This window comes from Ischnura elegans, chromosome 6, assembly GCF_921293095.1.
Source record: "Ischnura elegans chromosome 6, ioIscEleg1.1, whole genome shotgun sequence".
Classification (NCBI taxonomy): domain Eukaryota; kingdom Metazoa; phylum Arthropoda; class Insecta; order Odonata; family Coenagrionidae; genus Ischnura; species Ischnura elegans.
This window is the reverse complement of record NC_060251.1, coordinates 48,901,623-48,922,293: the sequence shown is the minus strand read 5'-3', so window position 1 is coordinate 48,922,293 and position 20,671 is coordinate 48,901,623. Positions and strand designations below refer to the sequence as shown.

Below are 20,671 nucleotides of genomic sequence, written 5' to 3'. Positions count from 1 at the left end.
TGTGTTGTGAATTAACTTTGAAACTTGTCAGTGCTTAATGGGTTTGAATCATGAAATATTTTCGTGAAAGCATTGTTTGAAGTTACACGTGAGGAAGTCGCTGCCAGAGAATCCAGCTTGTAATTGTTTATCAAAGAGTTTCAAGCCCACCATTTCCTAAAATGTCGGAGATTAGGTCGGAAGAAGGCCTAACAGAGTTGAGAGATTTAGTGGCACAAACGTTAGAAAAAAATGGTGCTCTCGCTAAAATTAAGGTAAAAAATCTTTAAAATTCCATCGTCAGCCCTTTACAGTTCCCCATTCACCTCATTGAACGTTGATTTTGTTACAGGCTGAACTTCGCGCCAGTGTGTTTCTGGCTTTGGAAGAGCAAGAATCTATTGAGGTAAATTTTGTGGCTTTGCCTACGGCTAACAACTTGTGCGCATCATTGTGATCTCGTTATTTCCCTATTTCCTCATTACGCTAGTATATTTCTTACCTATTCCCCCTTCTACGATATCTTTCCAGAATATTCCTTATTTGTTGATTAATATTCCCAGTCAACACAACAATTATGGCCACAGTATGGCCGAACTGTGGTTTACCTGTGGCAACTATGGCTATGGCTAGCCACAGCTTGCCATACTATGGCCAGACTGTGGTTGTCATGCGGCAAGCCATAGTGTGGCTTGCCATACACATATGCAACTATGGCCACACTTTGGAAAGCCACAACTGCCACAGATGATAAAGTTTGTTTACGGTTGCTATAGATGCAGACTTGTTGATGAGTTATCAAAATGAGAGTTGGCTGATTTCATTGATATAAAGAAAGTGTGTTAAAGAAAGAATAATATGTATTTATTTCAAGAGAAAAGGCTTCCACATTATTTATTGATTTAATCTATTTCAGCGTCTTTCCGTGAGTACTGTGATGTTGAAATGTGGAGAGGATTAGATAGACTACCGTAAATGTTGTAATGACTAAATATGTGATTTTACCTGTTACAGATTGGTCCATAAGCCTAGCTAAAATAACTTGAGGTGGATGTGTAACATGTTATTGTCTCAAATCCAAGGCAATATTGTAATACTAGCTTATCTGTTCTATTGTAATACTATTTATGTTATCCTACTCCACGTACTAAATATCTACCAGAAATCATTTCTGATAACGGGATCAAAATTCTGGAATTCTCTCCCTGAGGATCTTAGACAGAGGGGCTCCATCCATGCTTTTAAAATTAAATTGTACATGGATTTACTCAGTGGAGAGCTAAAATAAACTCCCACGAAAATACAGCCTATTATGTATCATTATTATGTATTATGTACTATTGCCCAATAATCCGTCTGCCTATGATGTCAAATTTCAATCCTTGTTACGTGTTATTTCTTTTTTTTATAGATGCGTATCAAACAACTTTACTTGACATTTTTCATGAACTTTTGCTTTGATGAGCCATTTTTTGTAAATTGTGTTTTTTGCTCCAAGGGTTTTTTCCCAGAGCATAATAAATATCTATTCTATTATATCTGCAATGTTGTTATGTTTTTTTAGTGGCTAACCTAGGCGATCATTAATGGTTATATTATGTTATTCATGGTTAATTTACTGCAATAATAAAGTATATACTTACAAACATCATTTACTGAGTAGGAACTTTTATTTGAATTTACCTTTCTGATACTCTATATCGCAAAGTGCTACTTGGGGTATGGGGTGCCAACCAGAGGGCATTTTATCGTATTTATTATTTAAATTGATGGTAAATTAAAATTTTTGGTTCGCATCTAATTTTCCAAAAAATCATTATTTTTACATTGATGGGCATAGCTAGGATTGAAGGAGGCATAATAATACTATTAAAAAGGAATTATTATATGTATAAATATTAATATATTACTGGTGGAGCATTGTGGCTAGCCAAAATGTGGCCATAGTGTGGCTATCCACACTAAAGCCACATTATGGCTAGCCACACTATGGCCACAGTGTGGCCGGGGGTCAAATCCATTATGGCGCCATAATGGCAACCCATTATGGCCATAATGCCTTGCCACAGTACGGCCACAGTATGGCCATACTGTGGCCATAATTGTTGTGTTGACTGGGTTCATAATACTCGTTCAGATAATGTAGGCATAATTTTATCTCCGTAAATAAAGTTCTGTTTATGACCATTTTATATAACTTAGCTTTTTCGTCATAGTCCAATTCACGTTGCGTCTGAATTAATTTTTTTCTCTTAAATGCCTTGTAAAATTTCCTAGACACCTATGTTTATATATCTTGAAGTAGCATCCAAGGAGAAATTAGTCACGTTCAGATTAAATAGAAAGATCCAGCTGTTCATCTTAGATCCTGCTTTTTTTGCTGAAAAGGACTAACCTTGTCTTGATGGAATAGATTTACAATGCAATGCCGGGAGAGTGACCGTCATGACGGTCACTCTCCCGGCTAAACAATTCTTTCATGTCCAATTTTCTTATGGAAGAGAAAATTCTATAGACCACTGTCCCGTGTAGAAATACTATGATCTATGGTTAAGACTCATTGCTATGGAGCTACTTTATTGTTTCTATGAGAAACTGATGCATTCCATTGGAAGGTGGGTAGCTTATGAAGTATTTTAGGTGATAGAAGCGGAATAGATGTCATGATTCTAAAATTTTTGTTAATAGCGGGTCATTTTCATGGATATCTAGTGAAAGTATATCCATCCTATAGTTGTGCTTTTGGTTATAATTTTGAGAATAATGATAGGAAGGAGTCATTTATTCACACAATTTTTTCTCACCTCTTGAATTTTTGCTCCTAAGTTAATCCAAATCTCAATCACTAACTGTACCGATCTCCAGTCACACAATGAGATTAAAAGAAAACATGTTTCAATTATCAATCCTATTCTTTCGAGGGGAACCTTGTATTAATGAAATCTTTCCCTTGCATATAATTACGTATTTCTGCACGTATAGTGCATTTTCCCATTTTACATCTGATATTATCCTCAGAAAGTAATTATTAATAATGTGACCAGCCTTCAATTTAAACAGCCAGACATTCTATCCTTCTCCAACAGAATAAAACTCCGTTTCTAAATCAACCCCTGCGGGATTTCCTTAGCACTTCTGAAGGAGAACTTGTTAGCTGTTTAGTACGAGAATTTTTGGAGTACTTTCATCTTGATTATACATTGTCTGTGTTTGATCAAGAAACATATCATGAGAAGGAGTATCATTACATGGGTAGAGAAAAGCTATGTCAAGACCTCAAGATAAGAAGCGATGCTAATGGTCCTCTGCTTGCAGATGTTCTGCAGTTAGCATCGCAAGAGGTAAGTGCACTAAACCTACCCATTTGGATTTCTGTTGGTTGGTAACTCTTTATCAATCGTTGGTGGAAATGAAATGAATTTTTGAGATAAGCTGTATTCTTTAAGTTAAAAATTTGAAACGAATGTAATGGCTTATCAGTCAGACTTGAGCATTGTTTGCAATTCTGTGGAATCTTGCTTTGTTATGTTAATCAGTTTGGGAGATCCTATTAGATTGTATGTTGGATCTGCATTATTTGTGGTTGAGGGATAAGCTTGTAGAGCATCAGCGCTTGTTAATTTATTTTATTTACAAGTATGGAATATAATTACAGAAATAGTGATAACATATTGTGAGTTAAAATAAAGTTGGTAAAATTTTAAATTTAAAAAAGCATAACAAAATAAACTCAAATTGTATACCGAGTCTATCATAAGTCGAAACTATTGTAAAGTTGGGGTCTACTATATTTCAGTTGTTGGGTTTCCATATATTTATGAAAGAAATGATACTCCTTATGTAATGCATATTCTTTAAAATAGTAAAACATTGTTTTCCATATAAATGTAATTTTCCTGGAACACATTTGTATTTGTGACATGATACAGATGATTCACATCAGCACAAAAATTTAGCTCATTGTATGATGAATCCATTTTTAATCGAACCCATCCTTAAGTGATGGTCCAGTGCACATTAATTGCTAGTTAGGCTTAGTTTGCATGGAACATATTCACTGTATGAGTCATACAGAGTAAAGTTTTTATTTTTAATTTTTCAAATATACAACAAGACTGACTTCATTATATATTCTGCATGGGATTGATTCGGTCCTAAAAACGTCCTTGAGCGAATTTCAAATGAATGAACATAGTATCTTATATTATTTTTTCTGAAATTCATTACAGGATTACCGTACAGGCAACAGGAGTTATAATGAAGATGATAGTGCATCTTTAGAGTACGCTCCAAATTCAATATCAGAAAATATGCGACTGGATCTCAAGAGTGATAAGAGACATGAAAGAAGTTTGGTCTCTGGTGTAGAAACAATAAAAGTGACCCTCCAACCAAAAAGTAAACAAAATGAAGACAAAAGTAATGACTCAGGCTCATCATCAAACTCCTCTCATGAAACAGATAAGTCAAACAATATAGGACAGATAACTGAATCACCAATTCTAAACCAAGAATCAAAAAATGATGAAGGCAAAAAGGAAGAATCTCCTGTCGCATCAACACCCATTCCCAATCAAGGGAAATCAAGGATTACTTTTGACCCAGGTGAGTTTTCTTTCATACCTCATCTGTAATCTATATTCATTAATACACTCACTCCCATGGCCATTTATACCTTAAATGGTATTTAGCCTCACCAACTGTCTGCCTCTAACTCTTTCTAACTTCTGCATCCAACTTGTGGACTCGCATTTTCCCCATGTCAATCAGCACCTCATCCTTACATCTTTTTCTGGGTCTTCCGTCAGGGTTTTCTGCCCAGACTTGGTTTACTAGGGCCTCTTGGTCTCTACGTATTATGTTCCCTGCCCATTGCAATCTGCTGCTCTTAGCTTCAGCTCTTACGTCTGGCGAGTCGAAAAGGTCCCTGATTTCCCTGTTGTTTTATTCTTGAGGTTCCATTCTCTCTTGTTGGTCCAAAAACTTTCCGCAACACTTTATTCTCAAAGACAATTAACTTCTTTTCTGTTCTTTTGTTGATAACCCATTATTTCATGTATATCATGATAATTTCAAGTTTGGCTCTGAAGGATAAAATTTTTGATGTTAGCAGTTTGTTCAGGGCATACATACTTCCATGGGCTGAATTTATTCTGTTTCGTATCTCATACAATTCACTATTGTTTGAGCTGATTATGGCTCCAAGGTATTTAAATTCATTTACTCTTTCAAAATTGTGACCCTCAATTTTAATGTTTCTGGAGGTATTAGGGTTTCAACTGAAGGACATAAATTTGGTCTTATCGTCATTGATTTTCAGTCCAACTTCTTGAGTTTCTTTTATCAGAATTTCTTCTTAATCGAAATACTTCTTTTCTTTCATCAGTCTAATGAATAAAAAAATGCTTCTTAACACGCTGCGTATGGATGGCGAGAATTATCGTCATTTTTTGCTGTGTGTTCCGAACAAATTACAAAAATTCTCATCATTCAGGCTCGTCAACTTATACAATTTTAAAACATACTATAGGTATTTGGTAATACATTATCAGTTGTTGTGTGTTATTTATTGTGAACAGATGTATCGTAATGTTTGATTGGGTCAAGTTATATTTTTAAAATTAGCTTTTTAACCATATGTTCAAACCTAAGGAAGTTCGCCCAAATTGACATATATTTTCAATCTCTACACCTCTACCCAGGTACTTCGTTTCCCTGCATGAAAGTACCCTGTTACGCAACGTGTTAAGTCTTCCTTATTTTCCACTAGCAAAAGTAAGCCATCTTCAAAGGCGAGCACTTATATGTTTCCTTATTAATCTTAGAATCTAAGGACAAATGTTTGTTGAATTGAGTTGGAACGACCCAAATGGTGTCCTATGTGGCTCTGAAAGATATCTATTTTAATTCCTGAACCAATCCAATCTAAGCTTAGCCCTCAGTCTATGAGAGTTTAGCAGCTCCCAGCATAATTTTTGTAAAACTGTGTATGTATCGCTTTGTGTTTGCTTGCTGCAGTTTTTGATGTATTGCACAGCTTTCCTTTGTATTTTATTGAGTTCACTGGTTGCGTCTTTCTGTGCCAGATCCCATATGTTTGCTGCATATTCAAGGTGTGGTGAGACAAGTGTGAAACTGGATCTCTCTTTTGTATCCCACAACATGCTTTAGGAACCCTAGGTTCATTAGGGCTCTGCAACAATTATTTCTTATGTTTGTTTGTCACTATAGGTTTGTAGTTTTCATAACATTTAGATATTTGACTTAATTTGTCCCCTTTATATTAACACCATATACACAACTTATGCATGGGAATAGTTGGAAGACCTAGTCAAGAAAAATATTATGCAGCTACTAATCATTGGAATAAAAATCTAGATAAAGTACAAAATCTAGATAAAGTATATTTTAAGAATACCATAAACCGGGACAACTTTGCCACTTTTTTTTCTTTTTCAACTGCATTCTTGTAAGTTCATGTACAAAAATGAGTTAAAACCATTATCAGCCATTACTCTTGCTCTCTACTTTCAAAATGTGTGAAAAAATACAACTTATGTAAAAGTTTATACATTAAAAAAATTGAAAACATAGTTGACAAAGATTCCCTGGAACTGGGGCAACTTTGCCAACGGAGTTATATCCAGCGGAAACCTCAATAAAACAATGAAATAAATAATTTTAACTTAGAAAACTCTTAAATATAGAATGGTACACACAGATGCTCAAAACACGGCTCATAATATACTAATGTTATTCCCCTATTTTTTCTTCTATTTAAAAGTTGATCCAATATGATTCTGTGTGGAGGTGCTTGGAAGTGATCAAGTGTGATTTTTCCATGGTTCTCCAGGGGCCACATTAATTTTCCGTCTTCTTCTCTATGGCGAACCTTTGTTTGGATTGTGACGACAGGCTTGAAGGCAATTCAAAAATGAATCACTTACTCTTGTTGGAGTGTCATTACGATCAGTTTTCTATGCATCCGGAATTCAAGACTAAACTTCTTTGGGATTGAGTGGCACGATGCCATATTTCTCGAATCCTGATATGATGTTTGAGTTCATTTTACCTCCTTCATCCAAAGCACTGAGAATTTTTGCCAAAAGTGTTGGAAATGCTCTATTTTCGAGAGTTTTATAACTAGTAAAGTTCCACAATTTATAGTATGTCAGTATGGCTCTCCATTTATTTTTTACAAGGAGCGAAGACTGAAACATCAAAAGGTTGTCATAAATGAATGGACGATGGTGTAAGAATACAAAACGAATCAATTATCAATCAATGGCATTAAAAGGCATACTCTGGTCTGCATAAAAAAAGCACATGTTCGGCGATCTCTTCTTCCTTATCCTTGCTCAATGCCGTCTAGCACCCTGGATTCTTTGAATGGCGACACATCACCTTACTGTCAATTGTCCTGTCTGCAATATTATATTTCAGGGCTGCTTTTCCACTGCCCATTTCATTATTAATCACTGTAGTGACAGCAAGTTGCAGCGTAGTGCCATCAAAATTTCGATACCTGCGGCCTCCCAACTTGGTATTAAAGCGTCTTGGCATCTGAATAGTCTATAAAACGAATATGAAAAATGCACCCTTAGGAAAAAGTGTACTAGAATTTGAAGAATAACATTATTGTCAGTTGGCAAAGGTGCCCCATTTCCACCACGCTTCCTGGTGCAACATTGCCAAGTTACATTATTAAACCTAAGTAAAACATACATTTTACCATTTAAAGCGATTCTGAAAGCAAATTATATGCTCTATTGAACGATACCAGAAGTTTTTACTTTCGTTGGAGAAATTGGACAGGGCGAGACACTTAAATAGCCAACAAAAAAAATTAAGTTTTGCGCGACGAAAACAAAACACTAATAAAGACCTGCAAAAAAACTCGTAGGACTACAAGTGTGTGGAAAGGCTATCATTCAATATCTTTTCGTTGCTATGAAAACACAGGCCCTTTCTTGGATAATTAGGGAACTTAGTAGAGCACCAAACATAATATTTTCCAAAACCTGGCAAAGTTGTCCCACTTGGCAAAGTTGTCCCGGTTTACGGTAAGATAAAAACAGTATGTTCATATACCATAGAGGGTCATCAAATTTTTTTCATAGGTTTTTCATTTTACATAAATGCCCTTGGTATTTCTCAGTGGTGGCACTCCAAGTAGGCTTTAAGAAGGTTAAGTGACATAAATTGGCATCATGCTATTAGGATGTGTTACAATGTGCTAGAGAGGCATTTGAAGCAACAATTTTATGTAATTGTAACTAAATAAATTGAATCATTGCCTTACTTTGACCTTATCGGCCGGAAGTCAAGTTTGCCACTACAAGTTAGCTGCTATGATATAATGTCCTCTTAACTCTTCCAAAAGTTTTGTCTCACTGCTGACCGTATGAATCACATCATCTTTCTCTCTGCTTGTCCCATATTTTCCATCATTGTCTTCACATTTGATGCTCATGGAGGGTCTGCACATTATCCTTTGGGAGAATCTATTTTCTGGATCATATAATTTGATTGGATAATTAAACTACTTTTTGGCTAAAGTGAAAATTTCTAAAGACAGGAAAATGTAGAATGACAATTAAAGTTAAAAAAATAAATATGCATGAATTTTGTACTCATCAGCAATCATCCAATGGGCGGTGAATAGGTGTTAAACCATAGAGAGCAAAGCTAAGAGTGATAGTGTTTGAAACCTACTTCATATTAAACTCTTCCCAAGTCTTTTCCCAGAGCTTCATGGGGTGCATTTCATGAATTCCCTTTAGAAGTGCCGCTATTGTAACTACATATGTACATATTTTTTTGCGATTCTGATCGTTTTCTTTTTCTCTGTACTTCCTCAAATGGCATGCTTCATTATACTTATATTTAAATACATCTCTTTCTCACTGCTTGTAAGACCAATATTTTAATTACGATGGGCAATCACATTCAGATGCCACTCTAATTAACATATTTATGACTCAATATTTGAAAAAGACTTGCAGTTACAACTAGGTTTCAATGCAGATGTCAATAATGAGGACCTTTGTAAACCTTGTCATGCTGCATCACTTAATGAAAGATATAATAGTGGGTTGCTCTAGTAATTGTTGGTACTGTATTATGATGTTTATCAGTGCAAGAAAATTATATTTAATGCTTGCATGTATATTTTTTATAATACAGAGAAGTGTATATAAATACTCTCATAGTAAACAATTAAACTTTTTTCAGATTCATTAGGAGCTGGGGAAGAAGAGTTTCAGTCATACACTAGTGTGAATGAAGACAATGGAGGTGATATTAAAGCCAAAGGTCGAGTTAGTCCTCCTGCTGCTAGTGTTAGTGAAGAAATAGAAGAAGAGATACCATCTGCTGTGGATGAGCCTCTGAGTAGCAATGTATCCGGGGTCAGTTACTTCATTTTTTGTTTTGAATTTGGTTGTTATTTTTATTTTATTTTGGAGAAATCAGCTCTAAATGATTACCTGTAGCAGTCATTTTTACTTGGTTTATATTTTATGCACTAGACCCATACAAAAGCACCAGAATAGCCTGCTTGAACTTGCCTGTCCCTGTGAAATAGCTAGCTAGATATGGCTCGAGCTTAAGGTCATTATTTGCCTCCTCCACCATAAAGTTCAACCTGCTTGCATTCAAATTTATTGGCAAACCCAGTGGGTCTGTTTTCAGCTTTTGGGCTTGAACCTTTTAGGAAATTTGGGCATGGGAAAGATTTAACTTGGCCTGAACCAAAATTACGGCCTACATTGATTTCACTCTCAAAGGGCCATATTGTATGGCGTGGCCATAGGTTTTAACACTCTTTCTACAGGCGAGTATAAAAGTTATAATTGGTACTTTAAGTTCGGTTCACTTTTTTAAAACACTATTCATTTTTTGAGATATGTAGATTGTTCCAACGTGGAGAAAAAATTAAGTCTCTGGTCTGTAACTGAAATGGGCTCTTACGAAGGATAAATTTGGATTTTCTTAAAACACTGGTCTAGAGGCAGATACGTCGCAAAAAGTGAATGGAGATAATCATGGATGAGAAGCAGAAGATCCATTTGTACCGTACAGTAATTATAATATTCATGAATTTTACATGTAATGAATAGAGTGAGAACCTCTTACCTCTTGTAGTTCTAACCGCCTTCCTCTCCTTTCAATGGTATCACTATTGTCTCATGGATACAACCTATAGCTCCCAAAATCTTTGGAAATCCAGCCATTGCACAAAATCTATAGATGGATTTGAAACTCCAACGTTCAATTATAAATTTTATTATCAGAGGCTTAAGTTTAGGTTGGTAGCTGTATAAAATTATAACCTCAATATAGAATTATTATTTTTTCCTTGATTTGTAGATGGTGTTTTTACCCATGCATTGTATAGGTGGTCACAGATGGCCCAAGTCATGTTCTTTACCCATCGACTCATTGAAGATTGCCTGTATCACGGCCAAAAAATGTCTTGCTCTTTGCTCCTTTGTTATCCTCCCTTGTGAACTGAAATGCAACGAGAACCTTAACTTTTCAGTGCGGATATTTCAAATTACATACAACTTGTTGAAAGAAATAAGTAAGAAATCCACTAGCAAATGTAGCATAGAAAGCAAATGAAGGTCTACGTCGCGAGAGCATCCATTTAAAAAGTATATTCAACTCTTTAATTATAAATGAACGCTAAGTCCATCCACTATTTCTATTTAGGTAAGTAGTAACTTCTTTTGCGGAAATATTTAAATGAAATTATCATCATCATATTTGAATGGATTAAATGTATCTTTACCCTCCTTTCCAGTTGAAATTGATGTATTTCTTCTGTATATCCAGCCAATGCCCGTTGAATCTGCATTTTCTCCCATATTTAGTATTTATTTTCATATTTTTTAAAAATCTGTCTATACAATCGATGACACTTCATAAATTCCTTTTATAACTGTGTGCAATGTTATTTTTTATGGCCCAGTTTATGACGGCCCCCTAGGCAGGTCATAATATGATGGCCTTGGCTATCGCCTGACTTATGGACCTGGCGATATGATGAGTGGAATAGTCCTACTGGCCTCTTTCTGTATGTATCAAATTCATGGTTTTGCTAAACTCAGAGACTTTCCCAGGCCATCCTGAAGTTTATAAGGTGTTTTGGTTGGTATTAATGCTAGAAAATTTATCACAAGCAGCAGTATTTTTCTGTTATCATTGTCATTTGTCAACAATCCTAAGATTGGTTTTATGCAGCTCTCCATTCCTCTTTCCTATCCGCTAGCCTTTTCATAGTGATGTACATATTTCTTCTCTTTTACATCCTTTATAACCTGTCCTATGTAACTAAAATGGGGCCGTCCTTTGCCCTTCTTACCCTCAACCTGTCCTTCCACGATTGTTTTCATCAGGCCAACATGCCTCATATGTAATGTGGCCAACTAAGTCATTCTGTCTCCTTCCTAATGTTTTCAGAAGACTTCTCTTTTTTCCCCTCTCTTCTTAGCACTTCCTCATTACTTACATGGTCACTCCATGTTATCTTCATCATTCTTCGGTAGCACCACATTTCGAATGCTTCTACTCATGACTTCTCTGCAGATGTGAACATCCGCGCCTCCCTTCCACAGAGAAATATGCTCCATATGTAGCATCTAATAAACTTTTTCTTCACTTCTATTCTTGTGTTTTCTTCTGTATGTTGATTTTTTAGAAAGCCCGTCTTGCCTGTACTATTCAACTGACTATTTATATATTTCTTTTTCCATTGATGGCAATTTTGCCCTCTAGGTAACAAAACTTTTTCACCCTTCAGTTTATTGTTTTCATAGTTTAACGTTTGTCTTAGTATCCTCTCTTTTGCTGCATATGTACTTAGTCTCCTTTTAGTTGATATTCAGCTGATACCTGGCTTTTGTCCTCACATTACGCATTCAGCAGGCCTGAGGATGAGCCCAGAGTCAGAGTTCGAAAAGTCAGAAAAAATGAAGTTTTTAACCTGGTGGGAACCCTGGGAAAAGTTTACCAAATTGTTACAAATGAGTTGAAATTGCTACCTAAATGATAAAAATAGATTGTATGCCATTTTTTATGAATTTATCAAAAAGAATCGCCTATTAAATTTGGTGGAGATGCATTTGTTTCCTTGCATTTTCTCCATAATAAAGGAAGTTGAGCATTTGTTCATGATCCCAGTTTTTATCCAAACAACATGATGCAAATGCTACAAAACATGTTAGCACAAATATTTGCTTATAAATGCATTTGTTTTATTCATTTGGGTCAACATGTGTAAAAGCAAAGTTAGACTGTACACATTAAGGTCAAAAAAATTTCTTTGTTTTGAATGAAGTATGCTCTTAAAAGAGGATTTTCAAGACTGTTTCAAGGGAATTTAAATCGCAGTCTTATCAATACATTAATAACTTCCCCCTTTTTTCTTAAATATTTCCATATACAGTAAAACTTTGATTTTACGCAGTTGGAGGGACCGAAATATGGGCACTGTGTAAAATCAAAGTGTGTAAAATCAAGTGTTGGTATTGAGGAGGAGTATAGTTTTCAGGATAACTCTTGCTCGTTATTTTTAGAAGGCTTAGTCATACACTTTTGTATAGCTCTGATTTAAGCCAGATCCGGAACCAGAAAAAATCTCATATGGGAGGTTGTAGGTAAAAGAGCATGAAATATTTTTCAATCACGTCAGATATGTTTCTTGGATTCAATTAGTCATTTGAGGGCAAGAAAATGAAGCCTAATAATCTGATTTACTCACAAGCAATACCACAGACGACGTGTTACCTTAAGAGAAACAGCGTTGCATTCCTGAACAATTTTTCCCATGGTTGAACAACATGGTTGAATTGCTAGCATTTCTGGCACTAAGATTACTTCTGTTACCCAGGAGAAATTTCGGAATGGTGATACTAAATGCTCGCAGAGAAGCTAATTTTCGAAAATATTCTCATTAAAAGCAGTTTTCAAGAAATCTGTTTGACAACCTGCAGACAAACAAAGATTGGAGATTGAAGAAATGAGATATATGAGGATAGTCATCCAAATTAACCCCATTAACAGGGAGCAAAATTTTGCTAATACATCACAAAAGCTTTACACCCTGTGGGCCTGGGTTCAAGTCCTGGCAGTAGCAGAAACTTATCAGAGATGGTCCTATCCCTATTTGAGGGTAATGTGGAGGGCACTTCCAGTGCACCACTCTGTCCTGCAGATGGGACGTTAAGTCCTGGTCCATTTGAAGCCTATCATTACAACCTGGCTAATGCCAACATAAGGTTCCTATCCCCCAGCCCTTACTTTATGGCGCTAATGACCCCAGCTGTCGGTTACCTCCTTTCAAATATCATACCATAGATAATATGGAGCACTCAGGACCCGGGATATTCTGAAATTTAGATTTTTCCGGTGTTTGGATCACATTTTTTAAGTGAGCCATTTAAATAACCGCGCAACTACCGTCATGCCGCCAGTGACGAATAAAAAAATGATTAATAGTCCGGAACAATTTTCCCTCTATAATTTTTACGCATTAAAAAAGCATTTTCCAATGAAATTTTAGCATTAGTAGATTGAATCTACCGGGTATAGCTTCTCTGTCGGCATTCTTCCGCGAATTTAGCGCCGGGACCTTCGACTTACAAGCCGTGCGACTCATCTTCACGTAATATTTTGCTTCCCCATATCTGATAACAACACCGGACACTTTTTGTATTTCGATTTAATGGTGCTAAGCCATTCCTGAGTTTAAAGGGACTGCCATATCACTCCCGTCTTGAATTTGACTTTAATGATTACAAGACGATTGACGACGTGAGTTATTCTCCGAGGGCATTAACTCCCGTTCAGTTAAAAATAAACGCTTGCCACCTAGCGGAGTTAAGATAATAGCTATAAAGTTCCGATCATGTTTCACTAAAACCCACTGACAATGAGATACAAGTTGAGTCAGTTCTGATAAGTGCGCCGCGCAAGCAACTTTCCCTCGCCTCCATTCGTCCCGCAGATGTGGGGTTAGCCCGCGGAATGAAACAACGCATGCTGCCTTTACCATCATGTTGAATCACCATCGACTTACCTACATACTAGAAGTTCGACTATCTTTTTTGGATTACCTTGGAAGCCAAAATTTTGGTACGGGAGGATTTTTAACGACTCATTTCGCCGTTATATTTCGCTGGGGCGACGGAAAACATTGCGCCGGCAAAATTCTACAAAACCTTCCGTGAGGGATAGATATTCCGTAGCTCATAATTCCGGATTAACGGCCATCTACTGTAATTACAATAAATATGTTATAAACAGCGTCCATCAATAAGCCGAATAATAAACGAAAGGTGAAAATGCTAATATCTCCGGCGATCATCTGTCTTAATCAAAAGTAGTTACGCATACACGTCGATTGCCGTATGTTTTAGGCTTCGATATCCTTCTACGGCAAATTTGAACTAAGAGCGATATTCGAGTTCGTAAATATTCGTTCGGAGCCTGAACTATTGCTGAGAGGGCGCACGAGGAAGCAATTATTAGATTCGCGATGTTTTTAGTTTCACGCACACAGCGCGACGCCATTTCAACCGTTTATGTATTCATTTTTGCAACTCATTGAGACGAATAAATAACCTAACTTCATATTGCTCCAGTCGGAATTTTCAAAACAAGTCGAAAGACAACTGCGTAAAATCAAGATTAGCGGCCTCTTTGGGGATGTGGTTATGCTGCGCAAAATCGAAAAACTGCGTAAAATCAAGAAAAGATGTAAAATCGAAGTTTCACCATTGCAATTCCCTATGCTTTCCGGCCGGACTTGAGTGTCGCTGCGTAAAAACGAGACTTGATGTAAAATCGAAGTGCGTAAAATCGAAGTTTTACTGTACATAGTTATAGGATAGAGAAGCCTGGAAAATTTTTCAATAATACAAGTGTATCAAGTTATATTTTTTCGCTTACTAACAAGGAGAGGTCGCCAAAGTGATGTTCGGGATCTGAATGACGATATTATTTCCTGAAACAATATAGGTAAGGTAGAAAAAGTGTCACGGCTTTCTTCCACATAGGCCCGGGTTCGAGAGATATTCGCATGTAAAGATTCCGCGCACCATGACTTCCTTCGACTACTCTCCCTCGTACAGCAAGCGGCGTAGCCTAGTGGGTTAAAGCACGAGGACGAGACATTTGATGTATACGTTCGGGGTTTGAGTCCCAGTGGGGTTAAAAATTTTTTCTTCCTTATTATGTTTTAAAATCACTGCTATAATTCATTCCTATTCGTTTATGTCAGTTACTTTGCTATATTTTATTTTTATATTAGTTTACGAATTTTAAATAGTACTCCGAATAGTTTCCATTTCCAGCCGCGCTATGTCTTTGGCGGGTGAGATGTATCGGCAGAGTGAGGTGTTGGATTTAATTGCTCTACGCACCTTCTTCCTTTCCTGTGTCTCTCCGGTCCTAGAATACTGCAGCCAAATCTGGTCTACGGCCCCACCTTCTTTATGAAAGCTCCCAGAAAGCCCTTTGAATTGTTTTCCTTTCTATTGTCCGCTACTGCCACTTGCCTCCCTCAATAAGATTAGATCCTCTCTTGGCATTGCTACTTTAGCTGATCGCCGTATCCTCAATGACCGGAGACTTTTCTTGAATATCATTAATTGCAAATACAGATCATCTGACCTTCTTTTTTTCCGCTTCGCGTACCTTCGTGCACGACGAGGTCGAGTGGCCTATTTCATATTTTCACCCCCTGCCTTTCTGTCTCCAAAGGCTCTTTTCTATTCAGACTTCCTCCTTCCATTAACTCCTATGCCGAATGTGTTCCAAATTTGATCCTTTTTTTCATACCTCATACATCTTGCTCCATCACTATCGTAATTTGTCCCCTATTCCTCACACCACCCGATAAAATTTATTATTCTTTGTTATTTATTTGTAAATACTGTTGAATATTTTTTGTTCATTAATGGTTACGATGCTTTATATTATTAAATTGTTTCTCCTGTTATTGTTTATCCTCTCTAATTGGCCTCTTGCTGTTTTTGGACTGGATTAAATAAATAAATATATAATTACCACGCGAACTTGAGGACGCATATAACTACGCGTGAATTTCCAGGTAATGTGCTCATCCTCGACCAAGACATTGTTCCCTCAGCCTCTTCATATATTTATGATCTCAACTTATTCTTCTCACCAAATAGACACAACCGGGTATCCGCATATTCAGTCACCAACCCCAGCCAGGTACCTCCCCTACCCATTATCACCCGTCAAGTGCAATGACCCTGCGTCCCAACTGCCTGCTCAAGCCGTTCTGGAAGTCTTCTTTGTCTATCTTTCGCACACTTCTTCACACAGTTGGGCCCCTGATACCTCATTGAGGGATTAGCAAGGGTCAACTGCGGAGGGAAGGTTGTCGGGGTGGAACTCTTTGAAGGGCGCAAGAAGGTATGTCATAAAGGGGGCAGGGTAGATGGAAGGGCATTATGTAATAACATCATGAGAACAATTTTCTTTTCCGCAATTCAATATTATTTAATCAATTCATTTTGTCAATTTACAAATTTTCGGATGGTATTCATCAAAAAACATTTGAAACAGAGGATATTCCTGCACCAAGCACATTTCATGAAACCTACATCGGAACAATTACATTTTTTTACAGGTAACTCGTGGGGGAAACATACCTCCCTTACATTTCTAAATACAGTTCTTTCATCGACTAGTTTTGAGGCATACCAGGCATATCTCAACATGTCACCGAATTCAGGCGATGACAATTGATAGTGCAACAAAGAATGTATTTTGATACAGTCCTCTCGTGAACTAATCTCTCTTTTTTCTTTTATTAAGAAACTACTATTTTGCAGCCGTGCTATGAATTGCTTCACAAAAATTCATTCAAATTGCAAAAATTGTTCTCATGATGTTACGCCGCTTGCTGTACGAGGGAGAGTAGTCGAAGGAAGTCATGGTGCGCGGAATCTTTACATGCGAATATCTCTCGAACCTGGGCCTATGTGGAAGAAAGCCGTGACACTTTTTCTACCTTACCTATATTGTTTCAGGAAATAACATCGTCATTCAGATCCCGAACATCACTTTGGCGACCTCTCCTTGTAAGTTAAAATAGAGTTGTGGTAATGATTAGCTGAAGCTTTATCTTACCCTCTATTTTTAGGTACTTATCCACGTCTAACTCACCTTCTCCATCATCCTTGTCAACCATATCTTTATTTCCTATATGCTAATCTGATAAACCCTGGGCATATACACCAATATCACCTCAGAATGCCATCACTTTTAGTCCATAACTGTTCTTTCAACAAGAGAATTCACTTGTCTCTTAGCTGCTCTGTTGCAGATAGTGAATTCTCTGTAGCCAGAGAACTCACTATCTGGAACCTTATGGATGCACTACATGGTTAAATTCAAAAGCAGTTTTTGATAAAGAAGAGAAATGGGATAAAAATGTAACATTTATAAAGAAATTTCTGGTGCCTAATATGGCGACCCATTTGCCTGTTTTCCCACTATTTGTGACCACGGGCGTAGCCGCCATAGGGGACGCGTCCCCCCCAATATTTGGAAAGTCAGCTTTGTCCTGACTGACTAAATTGTATAAAAAAATTTAATATAAACCCATTTGTCTCCCCCCCCCCCCCCCCCCCCCCCCAAAGTGTTCATGCTGACGACGACTATGTTTGTGACTATGGTGTGCAGTGGTACTGCCCATGGATATCAATGGATCACATACAAATAATCTTAACTTCTGATTTCTCCATTTAACATGTAAGAACTGACTTTTGTCTGCCATCAACAAATTAGGCAGGCATTGCTATTCTATGGTGCTGTCACTAATATTTTTGGGAAGTATTTCAATGGTCTGTCTTCCTGTGATTAGCTTTTGGGTACAGGATGCAATCAGGGAATATTTATCTCAATTATTTCTTTCCCCAGCTCTGATATTATAAATAAATTCAGCAATAGAAAGCAATCATGCGGATAACATTATTCATTTAAGTAATGCTGAGTGGTTGGGTTATTAGTTCTGACATAATCATAGAATAGATTGGCCAGTCAATGCCTTGCCAGTGCAGGTGGGGAGTGACTTACAGGACTTTATTTCTGATGGCAAGATTTTTCAGTCTAATATTCTTTGTAAGGACAGTTTTACGTTGCATGAAAATTTTAAGACAAAACTAACTTCATGGTATCTACAAATTTCCGGTCAACTAGAAAATTTTTATCTCGGTCCCACATTAGTTTTTATATTTTGTCATCGAATTTTTATAATATTAATAACTTGGTTAGCTAAAATATTGAAATGTTATTTAAAATGAAATCAAACACCCACCTTAAGGAGTATTTAATTTTGAAGCACTTATTTGTACAGAGATTAGGCTTTGACATTTAATTTGTGTCTCACTCCCAATGCCCTTCATTGTAATTTCTCTAGAATAATATGGTATTTTTGTCAGTTTCTTCAAATACCAGGTAGATTCAAAATTACTTGCATTGTTATTAAATTCAGGGGGAAATATTATTTTACCTTACCTACCACATATTGTATATTGTCTCAAATTTTGGTTTCCAGTTACTAATATGTCATACCTTGAATAATTCCAATTACTTTGAAATTATTGTGATAGTAGAGCATAGGTAGCTGTAAGTATCTGGGCTATGATATAGTTTAGACAAGTCTACTTACCAATTCTGTATTCACTAATTTTTACTTATATTTTAGGGAGAAGACACAACAGCTGACGCAACAATATCAAATCCAACTGGGGTGGCAGACTACATGGAAGATTTGCAGAGTGAACGGAAAGCTGAAGAAACAGTGTCTTGAAATTCTTGAGTTTTAAAAACTGTACTTGTTACGATTGAAGTTTTAACGTTGAAGTTTAATGACACTTGGTTTATATATCAGGCTCTGTGAGCTTTAGATATTTGTTCTAAGTCAAAATGCCAATTTTTAAGAGGTAATAAATGTTGAAAACATTGAACATGAGTCACTGCGAAAAAAATGTATTCACCCACATTAGAACACCAACATATCTTCAAGATTCCACTTCGAACAGCACCCAGCATCGTGCGACAACTTTGGTCCTTCTTCTCTATAACAATCTACCACTAAGAGTTCATCAATAACATATTTACATCATCATTACAGTCGTTGCCTTTCTCGCTGTATCCTGTTGCCATAAACTCTTGAAACGAGATTCCAAGAATCCATGTATCTGTCCATACACATCGCAATACATTTCTGAAAAAAAGGTAAGACTTTAAAATCAAGCACATATACCACATACAATTATATACACTTATATGAAAGGATTAATGTGTGCTCACCTGCTCCGAGCTGTCTAAGGACGATCCTGGTTTCGTTATACATTTTTTAAAACATTTCTCCGTCATTTTCTGAAAATAAAAGTCTTTAGCGTAAATAATCAGAGTAAGAAATTTAGAAATAAAATTACTGGCTCGGCGCCGGGGGCAACGATATCCATTTCAGTAACGTTCTTACCGTTATTAACTCTTGAGCGTTTGCTACTGCTATTTGTTGTTTAAGCTGATCCATCAGCTCGTCTTTTTGAGAGCCCGTTAACTGCCCTAGGGAATCCATGGTATTTGTATTTACAATAATTTCCCCTATATGAGTCTTCAAGGAAATGGCAGGAGACGGACAAGCATACGAAAAATATCCATGTGAGTTGACAATTGAGGGCTGCCATCCGTATTCATTCGCAAATCGCGCTTCAAGTAACTATGGCGCTGAGTTTGGAAGACGGAGTGACTTATCGTAAGTATTTAGGTTTCCATTTTCATTCATTTTTCTTACGTACATCACGAGTAAATATAATATTCCTATTTCAAGTCAATCATGTGTTCCGGAAACTTCAAGTTGCGATTGCAGTTGCTGTTATAAGAACCCGTCCTGAGACCTGCTCCACGGAGGAATATATTACATCTTTAAAAGCTTCAGTCTTGCAGCAGCCTTTTTGTCTGGTAATTACTCAATATAGTGAACTATAAGTTTGTTTTTAATTCTAATTTCGTAGGTAATGGCGGTTTATATGTAAGAACTTTCTGAGTTTGGTGTGTGTAGTCGAGTCGGCTGGCTGTAAGGGATATGTGCATTTTTCGATTTTTACTCACGGGAAGGAAATTTATAAGTTTATAATGCTATTGATTTTGGAATATCCCAACACCTTACATTTAGTAATGGACATCCAAACTTCAACTTTCATCCTTACACCGCTGTACAATCAATCAAGGTAATTGACCATTTACTGTGCTAATTAGCAGTCCTTAAGGAGTTCATGCATGGAAGGAGGAGGAGATTATTGTTCTTACTGTGAAAATACTATTAGCTGTAGGCACCAAATTATAATGATCTGAGGTGAAGTTTCCATATCAGCTCAACAATTTCAATTTCCAAAATTGTGATAAAGGCTACAAACTATGTGTACAGACCGAGTAAAAAAATTCATTGACTGAATTGCAATTTTATTGAAATGAGTGTATTTCATCTGAAGTGTTAAATTACTGAGGTTGACAAATATTTGTTTCCTCCTTAAACAGCATGCGTAAATTATAATAAATATATTAGGGAAAGCCATTCGGATGTCATTAATGTTTAACACTTTCAATGCTGACCATGTAAAACTCAAAATCGACCCCCGGT

General features: G+C 36.7%; 3 protein-coding genes across 3 annotated transcripts in view; 2 read left to right on the top strand and 1 right to left on the bottom strand.

The window, feature by feature from the left end:
* Positions 1-9: 9 nt before the first annotated feature.
* LOC124160617 (centrosomal protein 43-like) lies at positions 10-18,994 on the top strand. Its single transcript, XM_046536514.1, has 6 exons — positions 10-254; positions 332-385; positions 3,066-3,320; positions 4,209-4,584; positions 9,214-9,389; positions 18,728-18,994. The coding sequence occupies exons 1-6, from the start codon at positions 162-164 to the stop codon at positions 18,830-18,832; spliced, it is 1,059 nt and encodes a 352-aa protein (XP_046392470.1). The 5' UTR covers positions 10-161; the 3' UTR covers positions 18,833-18,994.
* Positions 18,335-19,710, bottom strand: LOC124160619 (mitochondrial import inner membrane translocase subunit Tim13). The gene is made up of 3 exons (XM_046536516.1): positions 19,511-19,710; positions 19,336-19,404; positions 18,335-19,249 (listed from the first exon to the last, which is right to left on the bottom strand). Exons 1-3 carry the CDS (start codon positions 19,607-19,609, stop codon positions 19,151-19,153), a joined length of 267 nt encoding a protein of 88 aa, XP_046392472.1. The 5' UTR covers positions 19,610-19,710; the 3' UTR covers positions 18,335-19,150.
* LOC124160616 overlaps positions 19,667-20,671 on the top strand; it is a 15,020-nt gene continuing 14,015 nt past the window's right edge. The window contains exons 1-2 of the mRNA XM_046536513.1: positions 19,667-19,786; positions 19,862-19,992. Coding sequence (XP_046392469.1) covers positions 19,753-19,786; positions 19,862-19,992 — 165 coding nt within the window. The 5' untranslated portion in view covers positions 19,667-19,752. The remainder of the gene's footprint in view (positions 19,787-19,861; positions 19,993-20,671) is intronic.

What these genes read in the sequence shown, in the direction of transcription:
- LOC124160617 (XM_046536514.1), top strand. Translation starts at nt 162, where the DNA reads ATGTCGGAGATTAGGTCGGAAGAAGGCCTAACAGAGTTGAGAGATTTA. An exon ending in GTGCTCTCGCTAAAATTAAG is followed by an intron (nt 255 to 331) that starts GTAAAAAATCTT and finishes ATTTTGTTACAG; the next exon opens with GCTGAACTTCGCGCCAGTGT. An exon ending in TGCAGTTAGCATCGCAAGAG is followed by an intron (nt 3,321 to 4,208) that starts GTAAGTGCACTA and finishes AATTCATTACAG; the next exon opens with GATTACCGTACAGGCAACAG.
- LOC124160619 (XM_046536516.1), bottom strand. Translation starts at nt 19,609, where the DNA reads ATGGATTCCCTAGGGCAGTTAACGGGCTCTCAAAAAGACGAGCTGATG. An exon ending in ACGCTCAAGAGTTAATAACG is followed by an intron (nt 19,405 to 19,510) that starts GTAAGAACGTTA and finishes TTTTATTTTCAG; the next exon opens with AAAATGACGGAGAAATGTTT. An exon ending in CCTTAGACAGCTCGGAGCAG is followed by an intron (nt 19,250 to 19,335) that starts GTGAGCACACAT and finishes CCTTTTTTTCAG; the next exon opens with AAATGTATTGCGATGTGTAT.